At 42.9% G+C, this 23,896-nt stretch overlaps 1 protein-coding gene across 14 annotated transcripts in view; it reads left to right on the plus strand.

The window, feature by feature from the left end:
• Positions 1–23,896, plus strand: part of BTRC (beta-transducin repeat containing E3 ubiquitin protein ligase) — a 167,215-nt gene that overhangs the window by 12,042 nt on the left and 131,277 nt on the right. For 5 of the 14 annotated variants that reach the window (XM_074959467.1, XM_074959468.1, XM_074959471.1 and 2 more), the window contains exons 2-3: positions 974–1,027; positions 17,472–17,540. The exons of 4 other annotated variants lie outside the window; for them this stretch is intronic. In XM_074959467.1, coding sequence (XP_074815568.1) covers positions 974–1,027; positions 17,472–17,540 — 123 coding nt within the window. The remainder of the gene's footprint in view (positions 1–973; positions 1,028–17,471; positions 17,541–23,896) is intronic. 5 more of the 14 variants (XM_074959469.1, XM_074959474.1, XM_074959480.1 and 2 more) reach the window with 2 other exon arrangements.

Below are 23,896 nucleotides of genomic sequence, written 5' to 3' on the forward strand. Positions count from 1 at the left end.
TTTTAGTTTTATCCCAAATCATGATTGTATGAGGTGATGCACTTATAGCAATAAACTTTCTTGATGATATAAAAGGCGTTATCTGTAGACGTGTTAAACCTGTACGACAGTCGCCTATTGCTACTCAGGCCAGCTGACATTACAACACCCAAAAACAACTACCAGAAGAACATTTCCAAAACAAAAATATAAAAGAGCAGGAAACAGTGCAAACATGACACAAACCCCCTACCGCTTCTTGGCTCCATGTTCTCCATTCCATTTTCTGCGTACTTGGTGCCAGGCTGGGGGTGGAGGTATCCACAGGAGAGGGGTTCAAGAAGGAAGGCTACCGGGGGTTTCGTTGCTCTGCCCAGCCTTTTATGGGCTTGAACGCGTGGGCTGCCCCAACATGGAGTTGTCCAAGGTATTTTTAGACTGAGGGTACGTTGCAGGGAGATCAGGTCATGGTGTGGGAAAGGCAGCAGGAGCCGGTGCTCCACCCGCCATGGTGGAGATGAGTCACTCAAACAGTTCTCTGAGCTCTGTCCTTCTCCCTTAGCCACCATTCCTGTTCTAGGAACTGTGTTGCAAGTGCCTGCTGCACAGCTGAAACCCTGTTCTCCCCCCGGGCGGGAAGCCTTAGCTTTTCCACCTGCCTCTCAGCATGCTATTGTTCCAGTCTTTCATCTGTCTGCTGCTGGTATTAGACTGTTTATCAGCCCTCTCAAGAACTTTGACTGTAACTTCATCACAGAAATGCTTCCGTCTGGAAAGGTCCACAAAGGTATATTGGGCCAAGCGTCAAATTCTGGATGTACAGCAGCCAATGGAGATTAAGGGGCCTGAAATAGGACAAGAAATAGAGGGTAATTGTCTAAAGTAGCTCAGTGAAGGAGCATAGAGTTAATTCTTGTGGAATCTCAAGGACATAAAATGTTACATTTCAAAACTGAACCAAAATATATTGTGAAAGGGATGCTTCTGTCCACAGAATCTCTCTGGATACAACCTGGTTAATCACAGTTCCAGAAGTGCAGAGACAATGGTAAGTTAAAAATTATAAGCTTTTTTGGTTTTATAAAAATTTCATAAGTAATTGGATTGTTGGGGGGTGGCAACAAGTGCACTGGCAACAAAGGCTTTTTCTATCATTTCCAGCCTTTCATGTTTTGGAGGACATAACTGTTGTTTGTGGTGCCCTCATTGAAAAAGGAGATGTTATTCCAAGCTATTGGTGGGAAATCTACACTATACGCAGCTGAAATATTCAAACGTATAGTGACTGAACAGCACATCAATGAGTGTAGTGAGCTAGTCAGCTACCGAGGTGGCTGTGGAAAATATGCTTTTCCCGGCAATGTAACTACCTAGCTGGAGTTCCTGCTTTAGGAAGAGTTTGCAGCTATCAGCAACCAGGCGTGTGTCAGAATCCATGAAGGAATTAACAGGATGCTGCCTTAGCTTACCCATGGCTTACCCTGTTATGGCTTCATGCAAATACACAAAACTCCACAGCCTTCCTCCTCCCCGCTCATGACACATTTCTGGATAAAAATTGATACCCCAGTCGTACTTGGAATATTTTGTTACCCATGGACTGCATGGACTAGATTTGGAAATATAACAGTTTTACACACACACACACACACACTCTCTCTCTCTCTCTCTCGCTCTCTCTCTTTTTCTCTCTCTTTTCACTGTTTCTGGGTTGCTCCATAGATCACTGAGCAGTTACTAACTGTAAGAACTAGAAATGGCCCGAGCAAAAATTTGAGCTTTTCAATTAAAAATGCTCTTTAAATCTGTCCTTTATCGCAGTGATTCCCAACCTGCGGTCTGAGTCCATGGACTATGTCTTAAGGGGTTTGCAAAAGACTTTGGCAATGTTTACACTAGAGAGATTACAGTGGTGCAGCTGTGCTGCTGTAGGATCTCGTGTAGCCGCTCTATGCTGATGGGGGAGAGAGCTCTCCCGTTGACATAATCCACCCCCAACGAGCACACTAGTGCTCATGCTGACATAATTTGTCACTCGGGGCTTGTGTGTGTGTGTGTGTGTGTGTGTAATATTCACACCCCTGAGTGACATGAGTTTTGCTGACGGGAGGGATAGCTCAGTGGTTTGAGCGTTGGCCTGGTTGTGAGTTCAATCCTTGAGGGGGCCATTTAGGGATCTGTCCCCCCCCCCCCCCGTGCGCCCCCCCCCCCCAAAAACGGTATTTGGTCTGGTCCTGCTTTGAGCAGGGGGTGGGACGAGATGACCTCCTGAGGTCCCTTCCAACCCTGATCTTCTGTGATTCTAGGACATAAGTGGTAGTGTAGACATAGCCTTAGCCTGAAAACTGACTGACTAGAATTCAGTTATACGCAGTACGCGCCCTCTCTATAACGAACCCTTGGTTTGTTAATCTAGTCTCAGATTAGTTCTGAGATTCTTCCTTTTCCTCTCTGTCTCATTCAGGCATCTCCCAGCAATGGAACCAACAGCCATTAGGTCTCACAACCACCCTAGGAGATACAATCTGTAAGAGAGATTTACTTTCCCCTCAATGGGATCCAAGCCATTTGTTTGTTATAGCCAGGGGTTCATCATAGCAAGAGACCCGCTGCACCTGCGGCGGGGGCTGACAGTTCCTCCAGTCTCGGGACTGGAGGTGGGATCCAGGGACCAGGTCCATTATATCTAAAGATTTGTTATTATGAAGGGTGTTATAGTGAGGGTGCACTGTACACAGACAACAGGTTTCCAAAGGGGTCCATAAATTAAAAAAGGTCGAGAACCACTGCTTTACTGTTTGGAATTCCTGGTTGCTGGTTTGAGCTCAACATGGGTCAGGGAGGGGAGACACCAAGGTGCTATGTTACAATCTGCCATTAGCAGATACACACTGGTAGCCAGGGCGTTTCATAACTTTTGCATTAGTTCTTAGAGCTGAAATCCCTTCCATTACTGTAGTAATAAACTTTTAAATTTGGAGTCAAACTTACTGGGCTCAGGGGCGGCTTCTGTCTCCTCTGGGTTTGCTGCAGGCTCGGCCACGGGGTGGTCCTTGGGGGTTGTGGTGGGGAAGAGGCATCAAACAGCTGTTCCTGTTGATCCTGTCCCACAGCCTGATCTGGGACTGGTTTCAGAAACAGTCATTTCATGCTCCTCACTCGGAGCTTCTTGCTGACTCTCATCATTTACCAGCCTGGATTCAGGGAACAGCAGGGCACCAGCCTGGCTGACCAGGTTGTCATGCACTATGGTTGGCTCTGTGCTGGGCACAGTTCCCAGCACCGGGTCAAACCCCTCATAAAACAGGCATTTGTTTGGCAAGCTGTCAGGTACTGTTCTAGTCCCTGGTCTGTCCGTACCCGTCTTAAGCAACTTAACTCGCTCCTTGCACTAGTCACCAGTCTGGAGAATTTGCAGAGCTGCCAGCTTTTTAGCTATTTGCTGGTATGCATGGTCATTCCTGGCACTTCACTAAAGTCCACAGTTTTACTGGCCTCGCACCAGAGATTCACCAAAATCTGGCTGTGCTCCCGTGACCATGAAGCAGCACACTTTGCAGAAGGCTTGTTCTGTTCGGTTTCCATTGCAAACACAGAAGGATCTCTGAGGGGTGTTTGCAACTCAGTGATCAGAAGACAAATAGAAGGGTTAATGCTGACTCACTGAGCTGCAGCTGTACATCAGAGGTGGGTAGCTTCTGTTTTCAGTTGAATCAACTGGAGACTGTTGGGATAGATTTCAGAGTAACAGCCGTGTTAGTCTGTATTCGCAATAAGAAAAGGAGTACTTGTGGCACCTTAGAGACGAACCAATTTATTTGAGCATAAGCTTTTGTGAGCTACAGCTCACTTCATCGGATGCATACTGTGGAAAATACAGAAGATGTTTTTATACACACAGACCAGATTTGTGCTGGAAATGGCCCACCTTGATTATCATACACATTGTAAGGAGAGTGATCACTTTAGATAAGCTATTACCAGCAGGAGAGTGGGGTGGGGGAGAGAAAACCTTTTGTAGTGGTAAACACCCATTTTTTCATGGTCTGTGTGTATAAAAACATCTTCTGTATTTTCCACAGTATGCATCCGATGAAGTGAGCTGTAGCTCACAAAAGCTTATGCTCAAATTGGTTAGTCTCTAAGGTGCCACAAGTCCCCCTTTTCTTGTTGGGATAGAGAGGACTAAGGCAGTTAGCTACTTCTGGCAGACTCCCAGGACACAAGTCAAGCGGTGTTGCGCCAACACTGCAAAGCAATAGGGCTTGACCTTGGGTCCCAGCTTGACTCTGGCTCAGACCCTCTACTCCCGCAGGGTCGCAGGTCCAAGCCTAGGGTTAGCATGGTTCATCTGTAAATGTAAAGGGGGTAGGCTTGAGCCTGAGTCTGAGCCCGAGTGCTTATTGCATTGTAGACATACCTTCAGGGAACAAATATTTAATAATGGGCTCTTCAGTCTAGCAGAGAAATGTCTAATACAATCCAATGGCTGGAAGCTAGACAAATATAGACTAGAAATAAGGCATACATTTAAAACAGCGTAATTAACCATTGGAACAATTTACGAAGGGCCATGGTGAATTCTCCATCACTAACAATTTTTAAATCAAGATTGGGGGTTTTTCTAACTGATCTGCTCTAAGAATTATTTTGGGGGAATTCTGTGGCCTGTGTTAGACAGGCGGTCAGAGCAGATAATCAGTGTCCCTTCTGGCCTTAGAATCTATGAAAGTGGTTGAAAGACTGTACTCAGAGTAGCTATCAATGGTTTGCTGTCAAACTGGGAGGGTGTATCTAGTACCTGATTCAGGATTGACCCCTCTGGGACCCCACTAGTCAGTATTTTTAATGACTTGGATCATGACTTGCACATTTGCGGGTGACACCAAGCGGGGAGGTGTTGCAAGCGCTTTGGAGAACAGTATTAGAATTCAAAATGACCTTGACAAATTGGAGAATTGATCTGAATTCAACAAGAATCAGGCAGCCCCTGGGCCAGCCACATTGGCTGCTGCTGGGGAAGTTTGGCTGTGGGAGGGGGCTCAGGGGTAGGGAAGGGGGTTGGGGTGTGGGCTGCGGTTCCCAGCCAATGGGAGCTGCAGAGCTGGAGCTCATGGTGGGGGCAGCGCATGGAGCCCCCCATGGTCTGCCTTTCCCCTAGGAGCTGCAGGGACACGAGGAGCCGGGTAGGAAGCCTGCCAGCCCTGCCAACCCTCCCCCCTCCAGCACCAGCAGGATTCCCGGGCCACACACCACTGCCCGCCTTCCCCCACCCCACTGCCCCTCATCAGGCATCCTGGGCCATGACCCCCAGCACCTGTGGAGCCCCCAGATGGCCCACCCACCCCCACCCCAGAGCACCCGCAGCCTCCCTGGCCCAAGTTTTAGTCAGGGCCATATAGTACAAGTCATGGAGAGGTCACGGGCCGTGAATTTTTGTTTACTGCCCGTGACCTGTCCACGACTCTTACTAAAAATAACCATGACTAAAACATAGCCTTAAATATGAGTCAGCAATGTGATGCGATTGCAAAAAAGTCTAATATCATTCTGGGGTGTATTAACAGGAGTATCGTATGTAAGACACGGAAGGTAATTGTCTTGCTCTCCTCAGAACTGGTGAGGTCTGACGTGGGGTAATGTGTCCAATTCTGGGCGTCCCACTTTTGGAAAGATGTGGACAAATTGGAGACAGTCAAAAAATGATAAAAGATTAAGAAAACCTGACCTATGACAAAAGGTTAAAGAAAAACTGGGCATGTTTAATTTTGAGAAATAAGACTGAGGGGGGGACTTGATAACTGTCTTCAAATCTGGTAAGGGCTGTTATAAAGAGGACTTGATCAGTTGTTCTCTGAGTCCACTGAACGTAGGCCAAGAAGTAATGGGCTTAATCTGCAGTAAGGGAGATTTAGGTTAGATATTAGGAAAAATGTTGTAATTATCAATAGGTTTGGAAGGATTAGATTATTGGTAAATGTCAATAAACGTCCATCCCCCCGTACGCACGCAAATGGCGGAAGGAAATACTTCCATCAGTAATGGAAGTTTACAGGTAGGCAGTAAGAAAAATGGTGCCTGAGAGAGTTTTAGGGTTTGATTTAAGGGTATGTACGTGGTGTATTTCAAAGCGATGCTGACAGTTTGTGTTTGAATGGTTAGCAGGTTTTAAGGGTTTGAATCTCAATGTCTGTCATTTAAATAATTGTCTGACCCCCCCCCCCATTTAGTGCAACTGTGAACATTTACTTAAAAATAGAAAATAATCTTAAAACCCATAATTTTGTGCAACTGCAAAAATTAAATTGATAAAAATCTTTAAAAAATGCCAAAAATAAACACTGATATTCTGCTGGGCCTAACAAAAAGGGTAGTTAAATTCTGGTATAGGCTTGCAGGGGAGAATCCTCATCATTGGATGTTTTTAAGAACAGGCTAAACAAACACCTATCAGAGATGGTCTGGAGTTACTTGGTCCTGCATCAGCCCAGGAGGCTGGACTAGATGATCTCTCCAGGTCCCTTCCAGCCCTACATTTGTATGATTCTGTGATAAGTATAATTATGTAAAGAAGCTGGTTGTTAAATACAGGGTTGCAGGGTTTTTTTGCATTTTAAATGACTACTTAGTGGTTTAAGTTAACTACACCGTAATCACTTTTTCCCTTCAGTTTGTGGGTTTTCTGGAATCAGTATATATATGTGAATATAAACCTTGATTTCCTTTCTTCTACTCACACTGTCTGCTTTTGGCTGCAGTTTTTTCTATGGTATGGGCTTTAGGTACTTCACTAACTCACCCCTACACTTCTTTTAATTTTTCATTTTAGCCACTTTGCTCCATTAAATGTATGCAATTATAAAAGCAAATGGAATATTTGTTATTGCATCGCTGAAGTATTTCGTTTCACAGACTTAAAAGCAGAATTTGGTGCTCCATGCCTTCCCCCTTATTATATGTACTATAAACATCAGAGAGAATAGGCTGACCTTAATATTTGCCTCCCATATTAAATCGCCGCCTTGCAGCAGTTATTTCCCACTGAATAAAAAGTTTAATTTCACGCCCTGATTAGTGCTAGAATGTGCAGGTGGATATTTGTTTTATGCAGATAAACTAATCTGCCTTGGCAAATGATTTGCCAGTCAGCAGAGCTATAATTCCTCATGAGTATTTGGTGCTAAATTATAGTTCTCTTTAGTAAGGTAAATCAAAGCATTCTAACCACAAAGCTTTGGTTAGGCCAGGGTGTTATATATAAGAGTGGGGATAAACTGAGTGACAAGGACACAACATAGGGTCAAACTGGCATGGGATACAGAAGCGGGTAAGGAAGGTTTCTAGGAAGAATAAAAGGAGTGAGTGTTGTGTAGTATCTCTGTGTATACCTCAGTGAGACCATGCAGATAATGTAAACCACTCTTAGGTTGCCTAGTTCAGTAGTTCCCACTGAATAAAACAACTTAACTGTGATCTGTGGCAGACTTATTAGTGAGCCTCAAAGAGCTGGCTGGTTGCATAGTGCTGACTCCTTGTTTCCAGATGCTATTTCACATTAAAAGAAAATAAAAATACCCTACTGGACTGTCTTATTATTCCTTTTCCATGTAAACAGTTGTCACAGGGATGTTACTTGATTTCAGTAATTGTGAATGGCAAGAGAGGTGTGAGCTGATATTTCTGTTAAGATGTGGTCCACATTGTCAAAGAGTTTGAAAAGGTGATCAGAAAACACTTCAGGTTACAAATATCTGTTGGCAGTTGGATGGGTCCCAACAGCAAGCTCTTATTCCAAGATGTTCCCATGTTAGCAGTTTGGTTTATGTCATCATGCTTTTTATTGAAAAAATACCTATTTCTGATCACAGTGGAGCCCATTTATAGTTAACTTGGAAATGATGAAACTTTGGTTACAGTGATGTGAGTGTTGGAGGAATTCCACTTTCTTTTCATTTGACAAGTGCCATTGTTGACCATATTAATTTGTTCGTTAAAAATGTATGTGTGTGTGTACAGCACATCTGTATTTGCAGTAAAATATCCATTTGGAAGGCCAGCAAAGTGTTCAGCAGCTTGATTTGGTAGTCTTAAAAATTTAATCCCAAATGAGAAGGGGAAGGGGGAGGGAAAAAAAAAAAGCTGGAACCAGTTATTGCAATTTCCTTATTCACTTGTAATGGCTGCCATAATCTATGCCTGTGTGTGATGGTGGAATTTTACCTGTAAGGTGTATGTGGATAGCTGTATTCAACCAGTCTGGCTGCAACCCTACTAGTATTTCCCCAACCCGACCTTTTTCTCTACAATAGTTTGTTCAGAGAATGCTCAGTCAGGTCACTTATTTATACAGAATTTTAGGTGCTCATACAGACTTGCTGAATGTAGTATTTGTGTGTCTAGGGAAACGGAAGAGTTAAAGGAAAACTGTAGAGTTTCTCAGTGCTTCATCTAAATATTAAGTGTTTAAAATATAATTAATAAGCAGTCAAACATGTAGTCGTTATCTTGACAGCCTTCTGTGGCAGATTAGGACTGAGAAAATTCTGGACCCCATAGAAACCACTGAAAATCAGACCTTTTCAGAGTTTGTGTTAAGATATGTACTGTATCTTAAACAGTACTTTTATAGTGCGTCTTTGAGGATCTCAAAGCACTTTACAGGAGTGGGTATATATTATCTTTGATTTGCAGAAGGGGAAACTGGGTCTCAGAAAGGTGAAGTAATTTTCTTAAAGTCACAAAGTAAATTGATAATGGAGAAGAGTGGAGAATCCAGATCTCCTAACATCCAGTCGTCTGCTTCTAACCATGTTTGGGTTAATTTTACAATTCGCTAACAACCTGTTAAGGTAACACATTTTATCCTTAAAATTAATTTTTAAAATGGTTTGAAACTGTCTGTTTTGAATGGGATCTGAATATTCTTAGTCCTAATCTGCCTCATGAAACTTGTCATTCTTCTAGGAAGTAGTGTTACATCATTAAACTATCACCCCCTCCCCCCACACACACTGAGACACATCAGTCCCATTCACTAAATGGGGATACTGAAACAATGACAGTACTTCTAAAACATGTATTACAAATTCCTTTATTCTTTCTTCCACAAGACCCACAGATCTGAGAGCCCACTGGTTAACAATCTCTCAGTCACTGATACAGGGGGATGAAGAGCTTGCCAGTTTTTTGTTCTGCTGCCATAGCTTCAGGATGGTCTACCAGACTGCCTGCTGCAGCGCAAAGAACCATCATTTAAAAAAAGATTGACTATAAATTTGCTTTCTGTAACTATTTCTAGTCTTCCCTCAGATTGCGAATTTAAGGGTCTGGTTTCTCTTTACTCCTGAGACACTAGGTATGCCCCCTATCGCCACTCACTACTGGAAGTGCAGCAGGGAGAAAGGCAAGAAGAAGGGGAAAGCAGGTATGTGTGTTCTTGGAATCACTCTACTTGTGGAGATCCTGGATGGGGATCTCTGCATATTTGTGGCAGGTGCAGGCAAAGGAATCCATTATCTGCATCTGTTTCACAGCTTTCTGATGCTGATTCTCCAGAGAGGGACAGGTCTAAGAGAATGAAGCACAAATCCAGATCTTGCAGGCCCAGGAGTCCTTAGCGTTCTCCTAGGAGGAGGGATAACTTTTTTAGATTTGGAACAGGAACCGCAGGAGGAGGAAAAGCAGGAAAAACGTTTCCAGTTAGACTTCTTCAAATCCAGGGCAGTTTCCAGTTTAGCTCTACCCCTTGAGAAAAGTCTGTGAAAGATGAAGAGGAGGAACCAGCTCAGAAAAGCAGTGACACAACTCAAAAGTATTCTCTCAGGATCCAGAACCAAACTTTCTGACCTTGATAGATGTGATTGAGGAAGAATAGGGATCGCCCGAGAAACCTGCGAGACTAAGCAAGGTGGCTAAGAACTGTCAGTGTTACAACGTTTAAATCAGATTTTGTTTCTATTTCTAAGATTGGTGCCACCCTTAAGGAAACTGCAACACCTGCTGATTGAGAATTAGGATCTAAGGACCCCAAAAACAGGAGTTTGGGCACCACACTCAGGAGAAACATGAAGGCTGCCTTTGTATCCCAGGGAATATAAATCCTATTTAGAATTCAAGTAATCCTTTTGAGGCTTCCAAACCATCAAGCTTAGCAGATAAGACAATCCCAGCTATTTTGGAGAAAGTGATCTAGAACCGGAGTTGGCCAATCCAAGAATGATGCATCCACAAGACCATCTGGTCCTTCCTACCAAAACTCATGATTCTCAGCCAAAGCAAATTGGGATGGAGTAGCACATAGTGCATGGTCTATTTCAGTTTGTGCATATTAAGCCTCAAATCATCTCTGGCAAGTGGGTTCTGGAATTTGTCCTAAGAGGTTATGCATTGGATATACTTAACTCCCCTCCTCCCATTCCCAGGAACCCTCAAGAGTGGGGAAATGCAGCCAGCAAACCTTCATTTCCTGCAGATTAGAGCAACAGAATGAGTTGCAGCCCAGAAAATGGACCAACCTTGTACTCCATTCTGTGCCTGGTCAAGAAGAAATCAGGGATCAGCAGGGCAGTGCTTGACCTGAAACACCTCAATAGGTTCTTGAAAAAGTCCAGTTTCAAAATGGAAATGTTAGTCCATAACAGTGACAGTCTGTTGTCAATAGATTTGAAAGATGCAAACCTCCACATCCCCATTCATCTGTCTCACTGCAAACTTATCCATTTTTCACCGTTGGAGTCCAACACTTCCAATATAGTTCATTACCATCTGGCCACACCACAGCACCCGATGTATTTATGAAGGTATTGGTTGTCTTGGTAGCTGCTCTTATGTTGGAAAAGATTTACCTCTGTCCATTCCTTAATGACCTGCTGATAAGAGCTCCATCCAGAGACAAGTGGTACAAAGCGCTGAAGGTAGTCCAAGCAGTAATGGGCTTAATCTGCAGCACGGAAGATTTAAATTAGACATCAGGAAAAACTTTCCAACTGTAAGGGCAGTTAAGCTCTAGATTGGTCTTCCAAGAGAGGTTGTAGAATCCCCATCATTGGAGGTTGGACCAAGAGTGGTCTAGATTTGCTTGGTCCTGCCTCAGCACGGAGGGCTGGACGAGAGGACCTCTCAAGGTTCTTCCAGCCCTATATTTCTATGATTCTGTAAAATAATCCTTTCTCTGAGTTACAAGATCCACAGATCCAACTCTCTCGTTTGGAGTATTTCTTTGGCCACTACAATAAGACAACCTGTTTGGGTCATTCAAATGGGGTCGTAATGTTATGCTTTACAGTAGGAGTTCACCTTATTACTGTAGTATATATAAACTCATTAAATCCCAGTCCACAGGGCTTATCGTTCTGTGCTATGGAAGTGGTCTCAGCTGGAGGGCTCTTCAGTGCACTTGGGCATGCCCTTTCCGATCAGCGACGGACTGGTCTAATTCTGCCATGCAGACTGAGAGTCCGTTGGTTAAGGGATATGTGGACCTTGTAATTCTGAGGAAATTTTCAGAAAGTCAGTTTTCCTGTTCACCAGATGAGGTGGTACAACAAATTACTGCACAGAAATACTTAAGATACCATTTAAAAGGAATTAAAAGTATAACCAACCCAGCATTTGTTCTGTAGTGTCATGAAGGAGATGTGGGTTCAATTTCCAGCCTTCTTGATTTGAATTGCATGGAGTGAAGATGCTATAGAGGCTGCCCTCTCCTCTTTCTATTACATGCTTTTAAAATATTATTTAATCAAACCCAGTAACTCTCATTCTGCGGTGTTAAATAATTAGCACATATGGATTCCATGCTGATACAAGGATGTTCTTTTTTTTCAATGCACTTCCCCTGCTTCTCATGTGATAAGATATACAGGTGTGGCAACAATCAGATTTTGTCTTTCATGTACCATTCATGTACCATTTCATTTTATAATGATCCCACTGTGGTATAGTTATCCTTTTTTTAATCGAAGTGGAGGTGCAGATATTTAAGAACCCTTCTTGCACAAGGATCACTGTACCTGCTGGGTACTTAATTAGCACTTGTTTATGACACGGTGTCTGACTTGATTTTTAAAACAAATTGTACTGTGAAGTGGTGGATATTTAAACTGTATAGTAACCACAGCTCCAGCTGTGACTCAAATATTGTAAGCCTTCGGGGGTTGTGGTAGGCTTAGGAAGTAGGAACTCGGGCCCGTAGTTTAATGTCCTCTAAAAACCAGCCTTTTGGAGGGTAAAGAAGCGGCTTCCACAGGATTTTAAAGTCTTGACTCATTCTGAGAAGTCAGCCATTCCAGACCTCACAAGGGACTGTTAAATCTATTAGGTTAAACCTGGAAAAGGGGACGAGGTAACTAAAGAAGAATACAGTCAGCTAATGCTTGTAGGGAAAAGACAAGGGCAGCAAAAAACAAAATGAGTTATTCTGGTCCATTGGGTTATGGAGAATAACAAGAGTTTTAATATAGCTGGGGGTTGGGGCAGGAAGAAGTGCTAGAGAGAACGAGGGCCTACTAATAAATACAAGTGGAGATTAAATTTGACTCAGAAAAAGGCTGAGATAGTGTGAACTCCTTTTAAAAATCAGTCTTTGGTGAAAATGATAAGCCGCTTTCAAAGCAAGGAAGGCGTTACAGGTAAGGTACTGATACAGGGGAGATAACAGGTTTGTGACGCTGCCATTAATGGAGTTAGCAGATCAACTTACTGTACCACCGGCAGCTGTTTTTTAAAGTACTGTAAGATTAGAGGAAAAGAAAAAGTAGCACCAGACATCAAAGGAAGAGAGAGAAATTATTTTGGCAGGTACGACCCCGGTAAGACTAACTTCTGTCACATGTACAATAATGGAGCAACTATTAAGATAACTCATTTAGTGGAGAATAATGAAACCATGAGAAATAAGTAGCATATATTTATAAAAAAAAAAAAAAAAAGAATAGATCTTGCCAAGCGAATTGATTGCTTTTCTGATAGAATTGCAACGTTATTGAAAAACAATACATCTGAAAGGTTTGAGTGATGATTGGTTTAAAAGGTGATTTTAGTTAGTGGTGCAGCTGTGTCTTGTGGACAAGGCCTCAGCCCATACTTAAGCAACTAAATAAGTTGCCTTTTTCCAGAAGTGCTAACCGCACAGCTCCCACTGGAGTCATTTGGAGCTGTAGTTCTATTATTGCTCATAGGTCTTTCAGAATTGCTGGTTTCCAGGCCCCTCTACTTAAACTGCTCATTTATGCTGGAAATGCTCAGTTCGGGGCCTCATTCTCATCTTTATTGTGACAACTCAAACACAAAATACATAAACAAATAGCCCATCCTTTATTTTAGCACCCAATACCTCCTCCCAAATATATTAAATTTCCACAAGTCAGAGCTGAAATGCTTTGACCTAACTATACTCTTCCACCAGAGTTTGAACTTCGAAGTTAACAGGACTTGAGTGTAGACAAGCCCTTAGGAACACGAGTTGCACCAGTTTAGTTAAAGTGGTACAGAGCCCCTAGTGTGGATGCAGTTATACCAGTATAAAGGTGTCTTTTACTGGCATAGCTTATTCCCATATAAGGAAGAGGAATAAGCCATATTGGTATGAGGCACCTTGATAAAACTATCCACAATAGGAGTTTTACCAGTATAACTACTCTGGTAGAAGATCACACCTTGCCAAATGAGTTACACTCTTACAAAAGCTATGTACGCTAGGCCTAAGTCACTTAGATGCTCTGGTGCCAAATATGGGCTAGGAACTGAAGTTTAGGTTCCTATTTTTGTAAATTTAGCCTGTGTCCATAAAAAAGTTTACAGTAACTTTGTTAATCCTCTGGAAGTCTAAATAACTTTCTATTAACACCTGAGGTGACTTTATTTTGAGGTGACAAAGATTTTATGCTACTAAGAGATGTTAACAAAAATAAAATTTTAGCTTGGTGCTGCAGACACTTGTGTGCATGCTTAGTTAAGCATGAGTAGTCCCACTGAAATCAGTAAGACTGCTCATGTAAATAAAGTTAAATGCCTGAGTAAGGGCTTGTCTTCACGTACAGTGGCACAGCTGCAGCGCTTTGGAGAAGATTCTCCTGTGTCTCCGGGAGAGCTTCTCCTGTCGGTGTAGTTAATTCGCCTCCGCGAGAGGCAGTACCTATGTGACTGGGAGAAGCTGTCCCGCCGACATTGTGCTTTCTCCACGGCGCGGGGTTAGGTCAGTGGACTTTTCACACTCCTGAGCAATGTCGTTATACCGCTGTAGGTATGCAGTGTAGACCCAACCAGGCCTCCGTGTTTGCAGGATTAGGCCTTTAATTTTCAGGGTTTTATTTTTTTGTTTTTTTGCTTATAACAGTTTTATAAAATTCCAATAAGACACTCTACCAGTAGCAGCATTTTGAGAACAGCATTTTTAATTTAGTTCATTTATATATTTTAATCAAAAGTTTCAATAGTGTGAATTTTCAAATTAGTTTTTACAAAGAGAGCCTTAGCCTGAGTTTTTTTTAATCCAAATAGTTTAAATAATAAATTTATATTGGTTATTTAAATTGTCCCATCCTGATGTGCTTTATAAACATGAAGCAGCATGCCACTCATAAGTGGTAGGTTAGTATTATCCCCCTTCTACAGATGAGGTGACTGAAGTATAGAGAGAAGTGAAGCCATTTGCCCACGTTCTCACTGGTAGTGGTAAATCTGGACTGGTATCCAGGCCTGACTCCCAGCACTGTGCCTTAAGGCTTGTCTGCACTTACATTCTATAGCACTCTAACTTGCTGGCTCAGGGGTGAAAAATCATCCCGCTGAGCGCAGCAAGTCTGAGCGCTTTGAAGTGCTAGTGTAGACCGGCTCCGAGCGCTCTGAGCTAATCCCCTCGCGGAGGTGGATTATCCGGAGCGCTGGGAGATCTCTCTCCCAGCGCTCGTGCGCGACCACGCTCGCACTTCAAATCGCTGCCGCGGGAGCTTTCCCACGACAGCACTTTGACGTTTCCAGTGTATCATAGAATATCAGGGTTGGAGGGGACCTCAGGAGGTCATCTAGTCCAACCCCCTGCTCAAAACAGGACCAATCCCCAATTTTTGCCCCAGATCCCTAAATGGCCCCCTCGAGGATTGAACTCTCAACCTGGGTTTAGCAGGTCAATGCTCAAACCATTGAGCTATCCCTCCCCCCACCCCATGATATAGCCATGCCTTTAGTCATAAGATCATTATTTTGGCTTAATTATGAGATTTTTTTGATTCTTTAAAGGAAAAAGTGACTACAGTACTTATATAAAACAAACTGTGGTCCTGTACAGCAGTGGTTCAACCAGGGGTCTGGGTCCCCCGGGGGGGCCGCGAGCAGGTTTCAGGGAGTCCGTCAAGCAGGGCCAGCATCAGACTCACTGGGGCACAGGGCAGAAAGCTGAGGTCCCACTGCATGGGGCTGAAGCCTGAGGCCCTGAGCCCCACCACCTGGGGCTGAAGCTGACTCCTGAGTAGCTTAGCTGCATGGGGCTCCCTGTGGCATGGGGCTCCAGGCAGTTGCCCTATTTGCTACCCCCTAACACCGGCCCTGGCTTTTATATGCAAAAAAATCAGTTGTGACACAGGTGGGCCGTGGAGGTTTTATAGCATGCAGGGGGGGCCTCAGAAAGAAAAAGCTTGAGAACCCCTGCTGTACAGTGCTTCCTTCTTGATACTTAGCGCTTACATTGAATAGGTCAATAGCTACGTGTATAGAAACATCAGCTAATTGTAACAGCCCTGTGAGATGGGTTAAATCAGTATTATCTTTGTTTTACAGAGACAAGCGAACCACCTGCCAAGCTGGTGGCAGAGCTAGTGTTAGGACTCAGGAGCACCCTGCTCCAAGCCATGCACTCAGTCCATTAAAGCAGGGGGTTCTCAAGCAGGGGTATGCGTACCCCTGGGAGTACGCAGAGGTCTTCCTGGGGGGACATCAACTCATCTGGATATTTGCCTACTTTTACAACAGGCTACATAAAAAGCACGAGCGAAGTCAATACAACTAAAATTCATACAGACAATGACTTGTTTATACTGCTCTATATACTATACATTGAAATGTAAGTACAATATTTATATTCCAATTGATTTGGGTAAACACGAGAAAGTCAGCAATTTGTCAGTAATCGTGTGCTGTGACACTTTTGTATTTTTATGTCTGATTTTGTAAGCAAGTTGTTTTTAAGTAAAGTGAAATTTGGCGTACGTAAGACAAATCACACTCCTGAAAGGGGTACAGTTGTCTGGAAAGGATAAGAGACACTGCACTAAATCATGTTGTGTTTCTGCTATCCAATTAGTGCATTAAATATTGCTAATGCAGAGACTCAGCTACCACGTTTGCCAGCGGTCTATGCTTGGCAATAGCTCACCAGCACAGTCTTGGTTATTAAAACTTGTGTTTGATAGGGATTGTTGGTCAGGACACTGAGGTTAGTCTCTCTACTGCTTTTGAAAGGTGTTTAATTTCCACCAGAGGTGAGCAAAAGGAACTTAGTATTAGTAAATCTCTTTTGAACTGCTAAGGTTCAGGCTTCTGTTCAGCGGTAGAACTGGAGCTGTGTATGTCCTACTCCCTAGGGTCTGAAACAAAAACAGGGATAACCACCTCCTCCCCATTTTGTTAAAGGTTTATTGGTCCACTGTGACTTCATTTTCTGCTTCACCCATTCTGTGTATATAATATTCTACACTCAAGGCAGAAACAATTTATGTTAGATACAGTTTTGTCAATTTCTTTACATCTCCCACGTTGTGGGGCACTATTGAGTCCATTAGATTGTAATGGTTCCTTTGGGTTGCAAAATAATGTGATGGCAGACTGTTTATAGCTGGCAAAAATACCAAAAAATTGCCATGTCCATCTATAGTATACTGGGACCAACCTAATGACTTGTGTTTTCCTAGACTCGACAGGGGAGGAAACAATAGTTGTGTATAAAATGTGGTGGAGAGGGATTGTGTTGGTCTTTAACTTATAAATGTAACTTGTTTGGTGCTAATATTTACCATCACCACCACCAGCCAGGCTGAGGCTGTCTCTACACTGGTATTTTTGAAATCTCTCACCATTGTGCTATGGCTGGAGCAGCTCCACTGGGGGATAGCAATGGTGGAAGCACTAGTGTAGACTAGCTGCTGGCATTTTACCACTGCCCAGTGGGAAACGTGCCACCAGCTGGTCTATGCTAGTACGCCTGCCATTAGAGCTGCAGTTGTAGTAATTTGGGGGGGATTTTAAGAGAAGTGCCAGTATGCACAAGGCCGTAACGTAAAATAGTGGAAAATGTTGGTTTTCTTTGCTAATGAGGAAAAGTATCAAGCCCTCAGGGAAGCTGAGGCTAGAATAGTGATTTTTAGCAGGTGCTTATCTGGGGACTGAAACTGCATGTGTGGCTAAAAACATTTACATTGCATAAGATCGTCCAGAAATTCGGTTAGGTTAGCCAGGTCCAAATGTAAAAGGAGGTCTCTCTTATGTTTGTTCTCTCCTAGCCCCGAATACACATGCCCAAAGATGGATTCCAACTTACATCTTCTGGATACCAAGCATGGCTAAAGCAGGTTGGACTGTATTCCTGTTTCTCATCTCTTGTGAGGGATTGTGCCAGACACTTGTACTTGTCTCAGTAGTAAAGTACATGTAAAGGCCCTATTAAGTTACAGTGCTGTGTAAGCGAATATCTTGCATAGTCATATATTTGTGGGTTTTGTATATGTGCATGTTATGTATGCATCACCTTTTCTTCACAAATCTTAGGCATTTATACTTCGTATGAAGGAAAGTTCAAAACAGAATTGCCATAAGGGGGAATGGATTGGAGTCTGAAAAGAAATCTGCAGCAACAGCTCAAATTACAGAATTAAAATGAGTCTTCAGATGTAAGGGTGTATGGTGGTGGTAATAATGTGAAGGCCAGTGGGTTAATACACCTGAGACTCACAACATCTAGAGCCTAATTCAGATTTGATTGGGTGAAACAAGTGTGGACATTTGCTCACATCACATAACAATCCTGTAGTTTGACACAATCTGACACTATTGGGAGTCCCTGCTCAGAAGGCCTAATGCTATATTACTTGAGCTATTATTAAAGGCAAAGCTTTTGATGTCTCGGCAGCTGGGCTCTAGCGGTTGCTGTCAGCCTCTCACTTCGATGAGTGTAAAATTCCCTTCAAAAGAATCTTCTAATTTTAAAATTGTGTGTATAAAGCTAATCCTTGCCCATGTATTTTCATGGGAGAATCCAGTGTCCTTGAGAAGACGGAGTTAAAGTTGCTGTTTTTTGTAGGAAGCCAGAATGATTGCGTTGTTATGGCAACGAAAACTGGAAAAATGAAAACAGCACAGATAAGCTGCATCCTGTTGTCGTGGCAACTAGAGTTGTGAAAATGATTAAGGGTGGTGTTGAAAGGATCTGTGGTACTGTGAGCCCAATAGAAACAAACAGACAAAGAGACAAGTCACTTGTGGTGGATGGGAGAAAATAAAAACCAGAATAAAGTTAATCTCACATGAGCAATTTTATAACAGGTTTGAGTGGGGTTATTAATGGTCTTGGGTCTTTCCAGTCGTGTCTCACTATCTTATGAGTAATAACCGAGCACCTGATCCTTCAAAGTACATTGTACTCTTAACTCCTGTTGATTTCAGTGGAGTTAAGATTGCTTGAATGCTTAAGAGGCAGTGGAGATTGGGTCCTATATTATTAATCCAAAGCAGTGGTCTTTAATATAACAAATGCACCTTTGTAAATTTCTAATATTCCGAAAGAGTTCTCTGGGGCTTGAACCCTGACTGTCTGAGAAACCATCTCTTTCTCCATAGTCCTTCACACTAGCAAAGGTCAGCTAGGACACTGACGCTAATGTTTTCTTAATTTAAACATAACTGGGGAGGAGGCAGGTTATTTCAGTAGAGGGACCTCAGCTTTGCAGTTAATGTCTGTCTCCCAGCCCAAGTTTGTTGTCCTACAGGGCACAACATCCTTTTTGGTCCGAGGTGGTGGCCTGGGAGGGTGTGGTAGGGAAAGGATTATGTAGATTGTGTCTGAGGTAGATTTTCATAAGTTTTTACCAAGTGCTCAGGTACATATGGAAGGGTGCATTTTATACATGCAAAATATAAATAAATGTATAAAAATTTACCATGTTCAGAAGTGAGCCTTTTATATGGAGTCTTTCACAGTGGAGCAAATTAAAAAAAAAAAAAAGAATCTTTCAAAAAATCAATGTCTGTGGCTGGTATCTTTCTGATTTCACTGTGCTGCTGTTGAGTATTAATAAACATCTTCCTCTGTTTTGCTTCTCCTTCTGCTTGATCCTTCAGTGAAATTACAGACCTGTTCTTGTGCCCGCCCCCGCTCCCCCTCCCCCCAATGGAAATAGCTGTCACAAATTCAGTGCTATGATTTCACAGTAGGAATTACAGGAGTAAAGTGGCTCGTGCATGTGTGTGTGTGTGTGGTGGTGTTTGGGCGGGGGAGAAGCCTTTTTTTAAACACATAGTTCGGGTAAGTAGCAGAGATGGTAAGAGATTGAAGTGAAATGGATTTAGTTTTAGGTGACTTGTTATAATGGCCTTTTTAAAAATAGGATTTGAGTCAAAAAGCTACTTTAAAAATATGCACAAACCAAAATATTTATTCAAATAGAATGGAGCTATGGTTATGCATCAAGTTTATTCCTCTAAGTGTGCTTTTAACAGGATTCCGCGGTAATGGTTCGTTTCCTCAGTGTAGCCGGGTATTGATCTGCTGCCTTGCTTATACAGAATGAGAAGTATTCCAGTAACACAATGTATTAATGTGGGATAAAAGCAGTTTATATTACAAATGAGATGGAGGAAGATGGAGTTCTGCAAGACTGGACACATACTATAAATATTCATAAAACTGACAATTTTATCTAAAAACCGTGCTGGCAACACTTGCATATTTTCAGCCTACTTGAAGTGGAGTTAATAGTTGATCACTACCTGAGCATGGGTCGCCCACACTAATGCCATTACCCTCTGCCCTTTAATAGCAAGTTTTTATATTTAATGTTGCTGTGCTGTAGCAGAGAGCTGTGTTATATACATATGTGGTCTAGAGGAAGTACAATACAGATGACCAGAAATACATTTTGATTTAAAGAACAGACTTTTAAGTAATCTGTAAAGCTCCATTTTCTGTCTGGGTTCCTATAAGTTCATCCTTTGGTAAAAGACAAACACCTGCAGTTCTTTTGTTCAGCTCTGTTCTTGATTTAATCTTCTTTCTTCAAATGGCAGCATTGTGTTTTCCAACAGTGTGGAACATCCCATCCCCTTAAAGCTGAGCCTTTTGAAAACTAACTAAAATTGGCTTCCACAGGGAAAGGTTTTTTAGGTTTAATGTGTACATAAATATGATCAATAGAAATATTTTGTTCCCATTCCTGTTTATATATAGAGATCCTATGTTTTAAATTGAATTGTGAAGTCAGATAAATTAAAGCTGTTAATTAGCTTAAATATCTTTGATTACATTAACAAGAAAACTAGGTATTGTTTAGGTGACTGGTGAGAGCAAGGTAATTCAGAGTTAAAACTGACCCTTGCCCTTCATGTACCATTGTGCCTTAGTATTGTATCACATAAAGAGTTTAATATAATGAGCTCATCTGACCCTCCCTACCACCCACAGTATCCTGGAGTAGAATTATTAGAGCCAAGTTATAAACCTGTACAAATATTTTATACTGGAAACTCCGGTGCTTACTTTAGCTAGATTGGCGCCAGCAAAGGCCACTATAATCAGAGAAGACATTTGAGATATGAATCGGCTATACATCAGTCAAGTCAGCTGGAAAAATGGGTATAAAAATCATGACCTCAGTGAAATCTGGATCCGTCCTTTTAAGCTGAGCTTTCCTAGAAGAAATGTCCAGAGAGATTGTTTCTGTCCCTGTTTTTTAATACCGTCACTGACATACCTTCCTTACCTTCTGAAAGATATATTCTGTATTTCCAGTGAGTACCTAGAGACTTTAGATTATTTGAATTTAAAAATGCATACACTGGTTTTTTGGGGAGGAAAGTTTAAAATAAGTAGCTCATTAATATGTGGCACTCATACAGAATTTTGAAAATGTACAGTGCTGTGCACATATTTAAGTAGTCCTCAAAACACTCCTGTGTGGTAGTTGCATAACATAACAATCTCTCAGCATATGCTCAGTGTGCCCAACTGATTGTATAGAATTATACAAACTGGAAATAGAAAAGACAAATTATCCAGTTCCTCTCCCTATCAGTAGAGGTTTGTTCCCTGTAGTACATATTTTTGGAGCTATAGAACTAGGGTAGATAAAAGTCCCAAGTGCGGGGTTCCCCTTAGAGCCTCGATATGTCTTCATAGTAGTTTAGAATCCAATGTGGTTAGGCAGTTGATGTGTCAGGGCTTCTGCTGCTTATTCTAAATGTGATCATTTCACTGTTTTCTTCTTCTCCTTCTTGGCCACTTGCATCTGTCTAGATTAGGTGCTTATCTGGCCCCAGCACCATGGTATCTGAGCGCCTTACAATCCTGAATATATTTATCCTCAGTACACCCCGTGAAGTAGGGAAGTGCTGTTATCCCCATTTTGCAGAAGGGGGGACCGAGGCACAGAGAGACTTAAGTGACTGCTCAAGACCACAGAGGAAGTCTGACACAGAGCAGGGAATTGCATTTAGTTCTCCTGAGTCCCAGGATGACACCCTAACTGTTAGGCAATCCTTCCTTTCAATTCACTTACTGTCTCTTGTCATGTATTAAGATTTTAAGCTTCTTGAGGCAGGGACTGTTTTTTGTTTTTAAATTACATGTGTGTATAGCACCTAATGCAACAGGTCCCAGAGTGGGGCCGATAGGTGCTACTGCGGTACAAATAACAAAATGGAGAGTAGTTGCACGATACTTGATAACGAATGGCTGGTACTTTACACATTCAGTTCCCTGTATAAATATTAATCAGCTTCCAGGGTTAGTATCCTGGGCATCAAGGCATGGAAGAAAGTGTAAGGTGTTGGGGAGAAGTGGACAAATGGAGGCTGGTGGTGAGGAGGAGGCACAAGGAGGGGAGACGGTAAGATTTGAGAGTGCAGAAATAGGCAAGTTGTGAAGAGTCAGCAGTTAAAAACTGGGACTTAGTCATAATCATGTGCTCACTTTTTGAAAAGTTTAATATTTTTAGCCTACTTAATACAGAACGTTGATCTAGGAACTTCAAATACCTCCATGCTTCAGACCTCCGTGACAAATCATCCATAGGCCTGCTTTTCATGAGCTGGAGCACAGAAGCTTTTTATTCATGTAAAAGTCATTTTGAACGTCTAGGTCCAGTCTGAAAGTCTCTACTTCTTCCGGTCTCAGGGGGTAGCCGTGTTAGTCTGTATCCACAAAAACAACAAGGAGTCCTGTGGCATCTTAAAGACTAACAGATTTATTTGAGCATAAGCTTTTGTGGGTAAAAAAACCCACTTCTTCAGATGCATCACAATGTTTCTTCAGTACCTCTAAAGAAGGGTATGGCATCTGCAGTCGTAAGAGCCACAGAGGCACTTCATGGTATTTATAAGCTCTGTGGAACAAAAAGCAACAATTCATGGAAACATCAGTATCCACTGGCACAGACAGTAAAGCTTGTAAATTCCAGGAGAGGTATTTACTCAGTTTCCAACAATTAAATTGTAATATTCCTTAAGTAAGATGTAGTCTCTGCTAGGTGTTTGAAGGAATTTGTAACCATCACTGGAAAATCTTGTGCATGTTTCAATTAGGACAAGCTAGCTCCTTTGGTCAAGAAACCTCTGCTCACCTTTAATCTCAGAGACTGAGGGCATGTCTACACTAGAAATGTAAGGTGACCTATGTTAGGTAGATTTAAAACCACTGCAAGTAATTACTGTAGTCGCTCATGTCCACGCTATCCTCCTCCTGTCGATGGTGCACGTCCTCACCAGGAGCGCTTCCACTGACTTAAGAGGGGCAGTATAGGAGGCTGAGAGACTGGGCTCTCAGCTGCACATGCAGCTCCCTGCTGGGGGCCCGTTTGCCCTCTGGGCTCTTGGCTCCCCGCTGCCAGGGACCCGGCTACGAGCTCATCACCTGGCATCTGGGCAGATCCTCGGAGCCTTGGTACAGCTGCTGGGCTCTCCACAGGGAGCCGGACGCCTCTGGGCAGCTGCCACGCTGCGTCCGCCTGGCTCTCCACTCTGAGCCGGGCTGCATCCTGGTCTCCCAGTGGGGAGCCTGGAGGCTGTACTGAGGATTTCAGCTCCCTGCCAGGAGCCTGGGATCTGCCAAGACTCCGGGCACGCGGAGATGCCCACCAGGAGCCCTGTGCTGGGGAGCTGAGAGCTGTGGGGAGGGATGCAGCTAAGCTCCCGGCAATAGGGAGTAGGGAGCATCCGGGCGGCACCTGGGCTCCCCTCGGGGAGCAGGGAGCTAGGCAGGCAACAGCCCAGCTGGGAGTGGGAAGCCATCCACTTGCCTTGGTGACAACCCAGCTTTCTTGTCAGTTTCATGGCTGGAGCCGTGAAATTGACAAGAATGACAGCCAACAGCCTATGTAAGTAGTGCAGTGTCTGTGGGTCACCCTAACTACGCTGACATAAACCCAACACCTCTCATGGAGGTGGAGTTATGATGTTACTGTAGTAAGGCACTTACATCAGCGGGAGGAAGGCCGTAGAGTATACACTAACATAATTAGGTTGACGTAAACTGCCTTACATCAGCCTAACTGTAGTGTAGACCAAGCCTGAGAAACTCTCATAATGACTCTGGGTGGGAGACACTCTCCTCCGCCCCATCTAAAACTGACATTCTCCTCCTGGATCCCATGCAGGTAAAGAAATACTTGTATAATCTAAACATATACAGATCAGTCCATTCAGATTGCTAACAGCTTTG

This window comes from Natator depressus, chromosome 7 (genome assembly GCF_965152275.1).
Source record: "Natator depressus isolate rNatDep1 chromosome 7, rNatDep2.hap1, whole genome shotgun sequence".
Taxonomy (NCBI): domain Eukaryota; kingdom Metazoa; phylum Chordata; order Testudines; family Cheloniidae; genus Natator; species Natator depressus.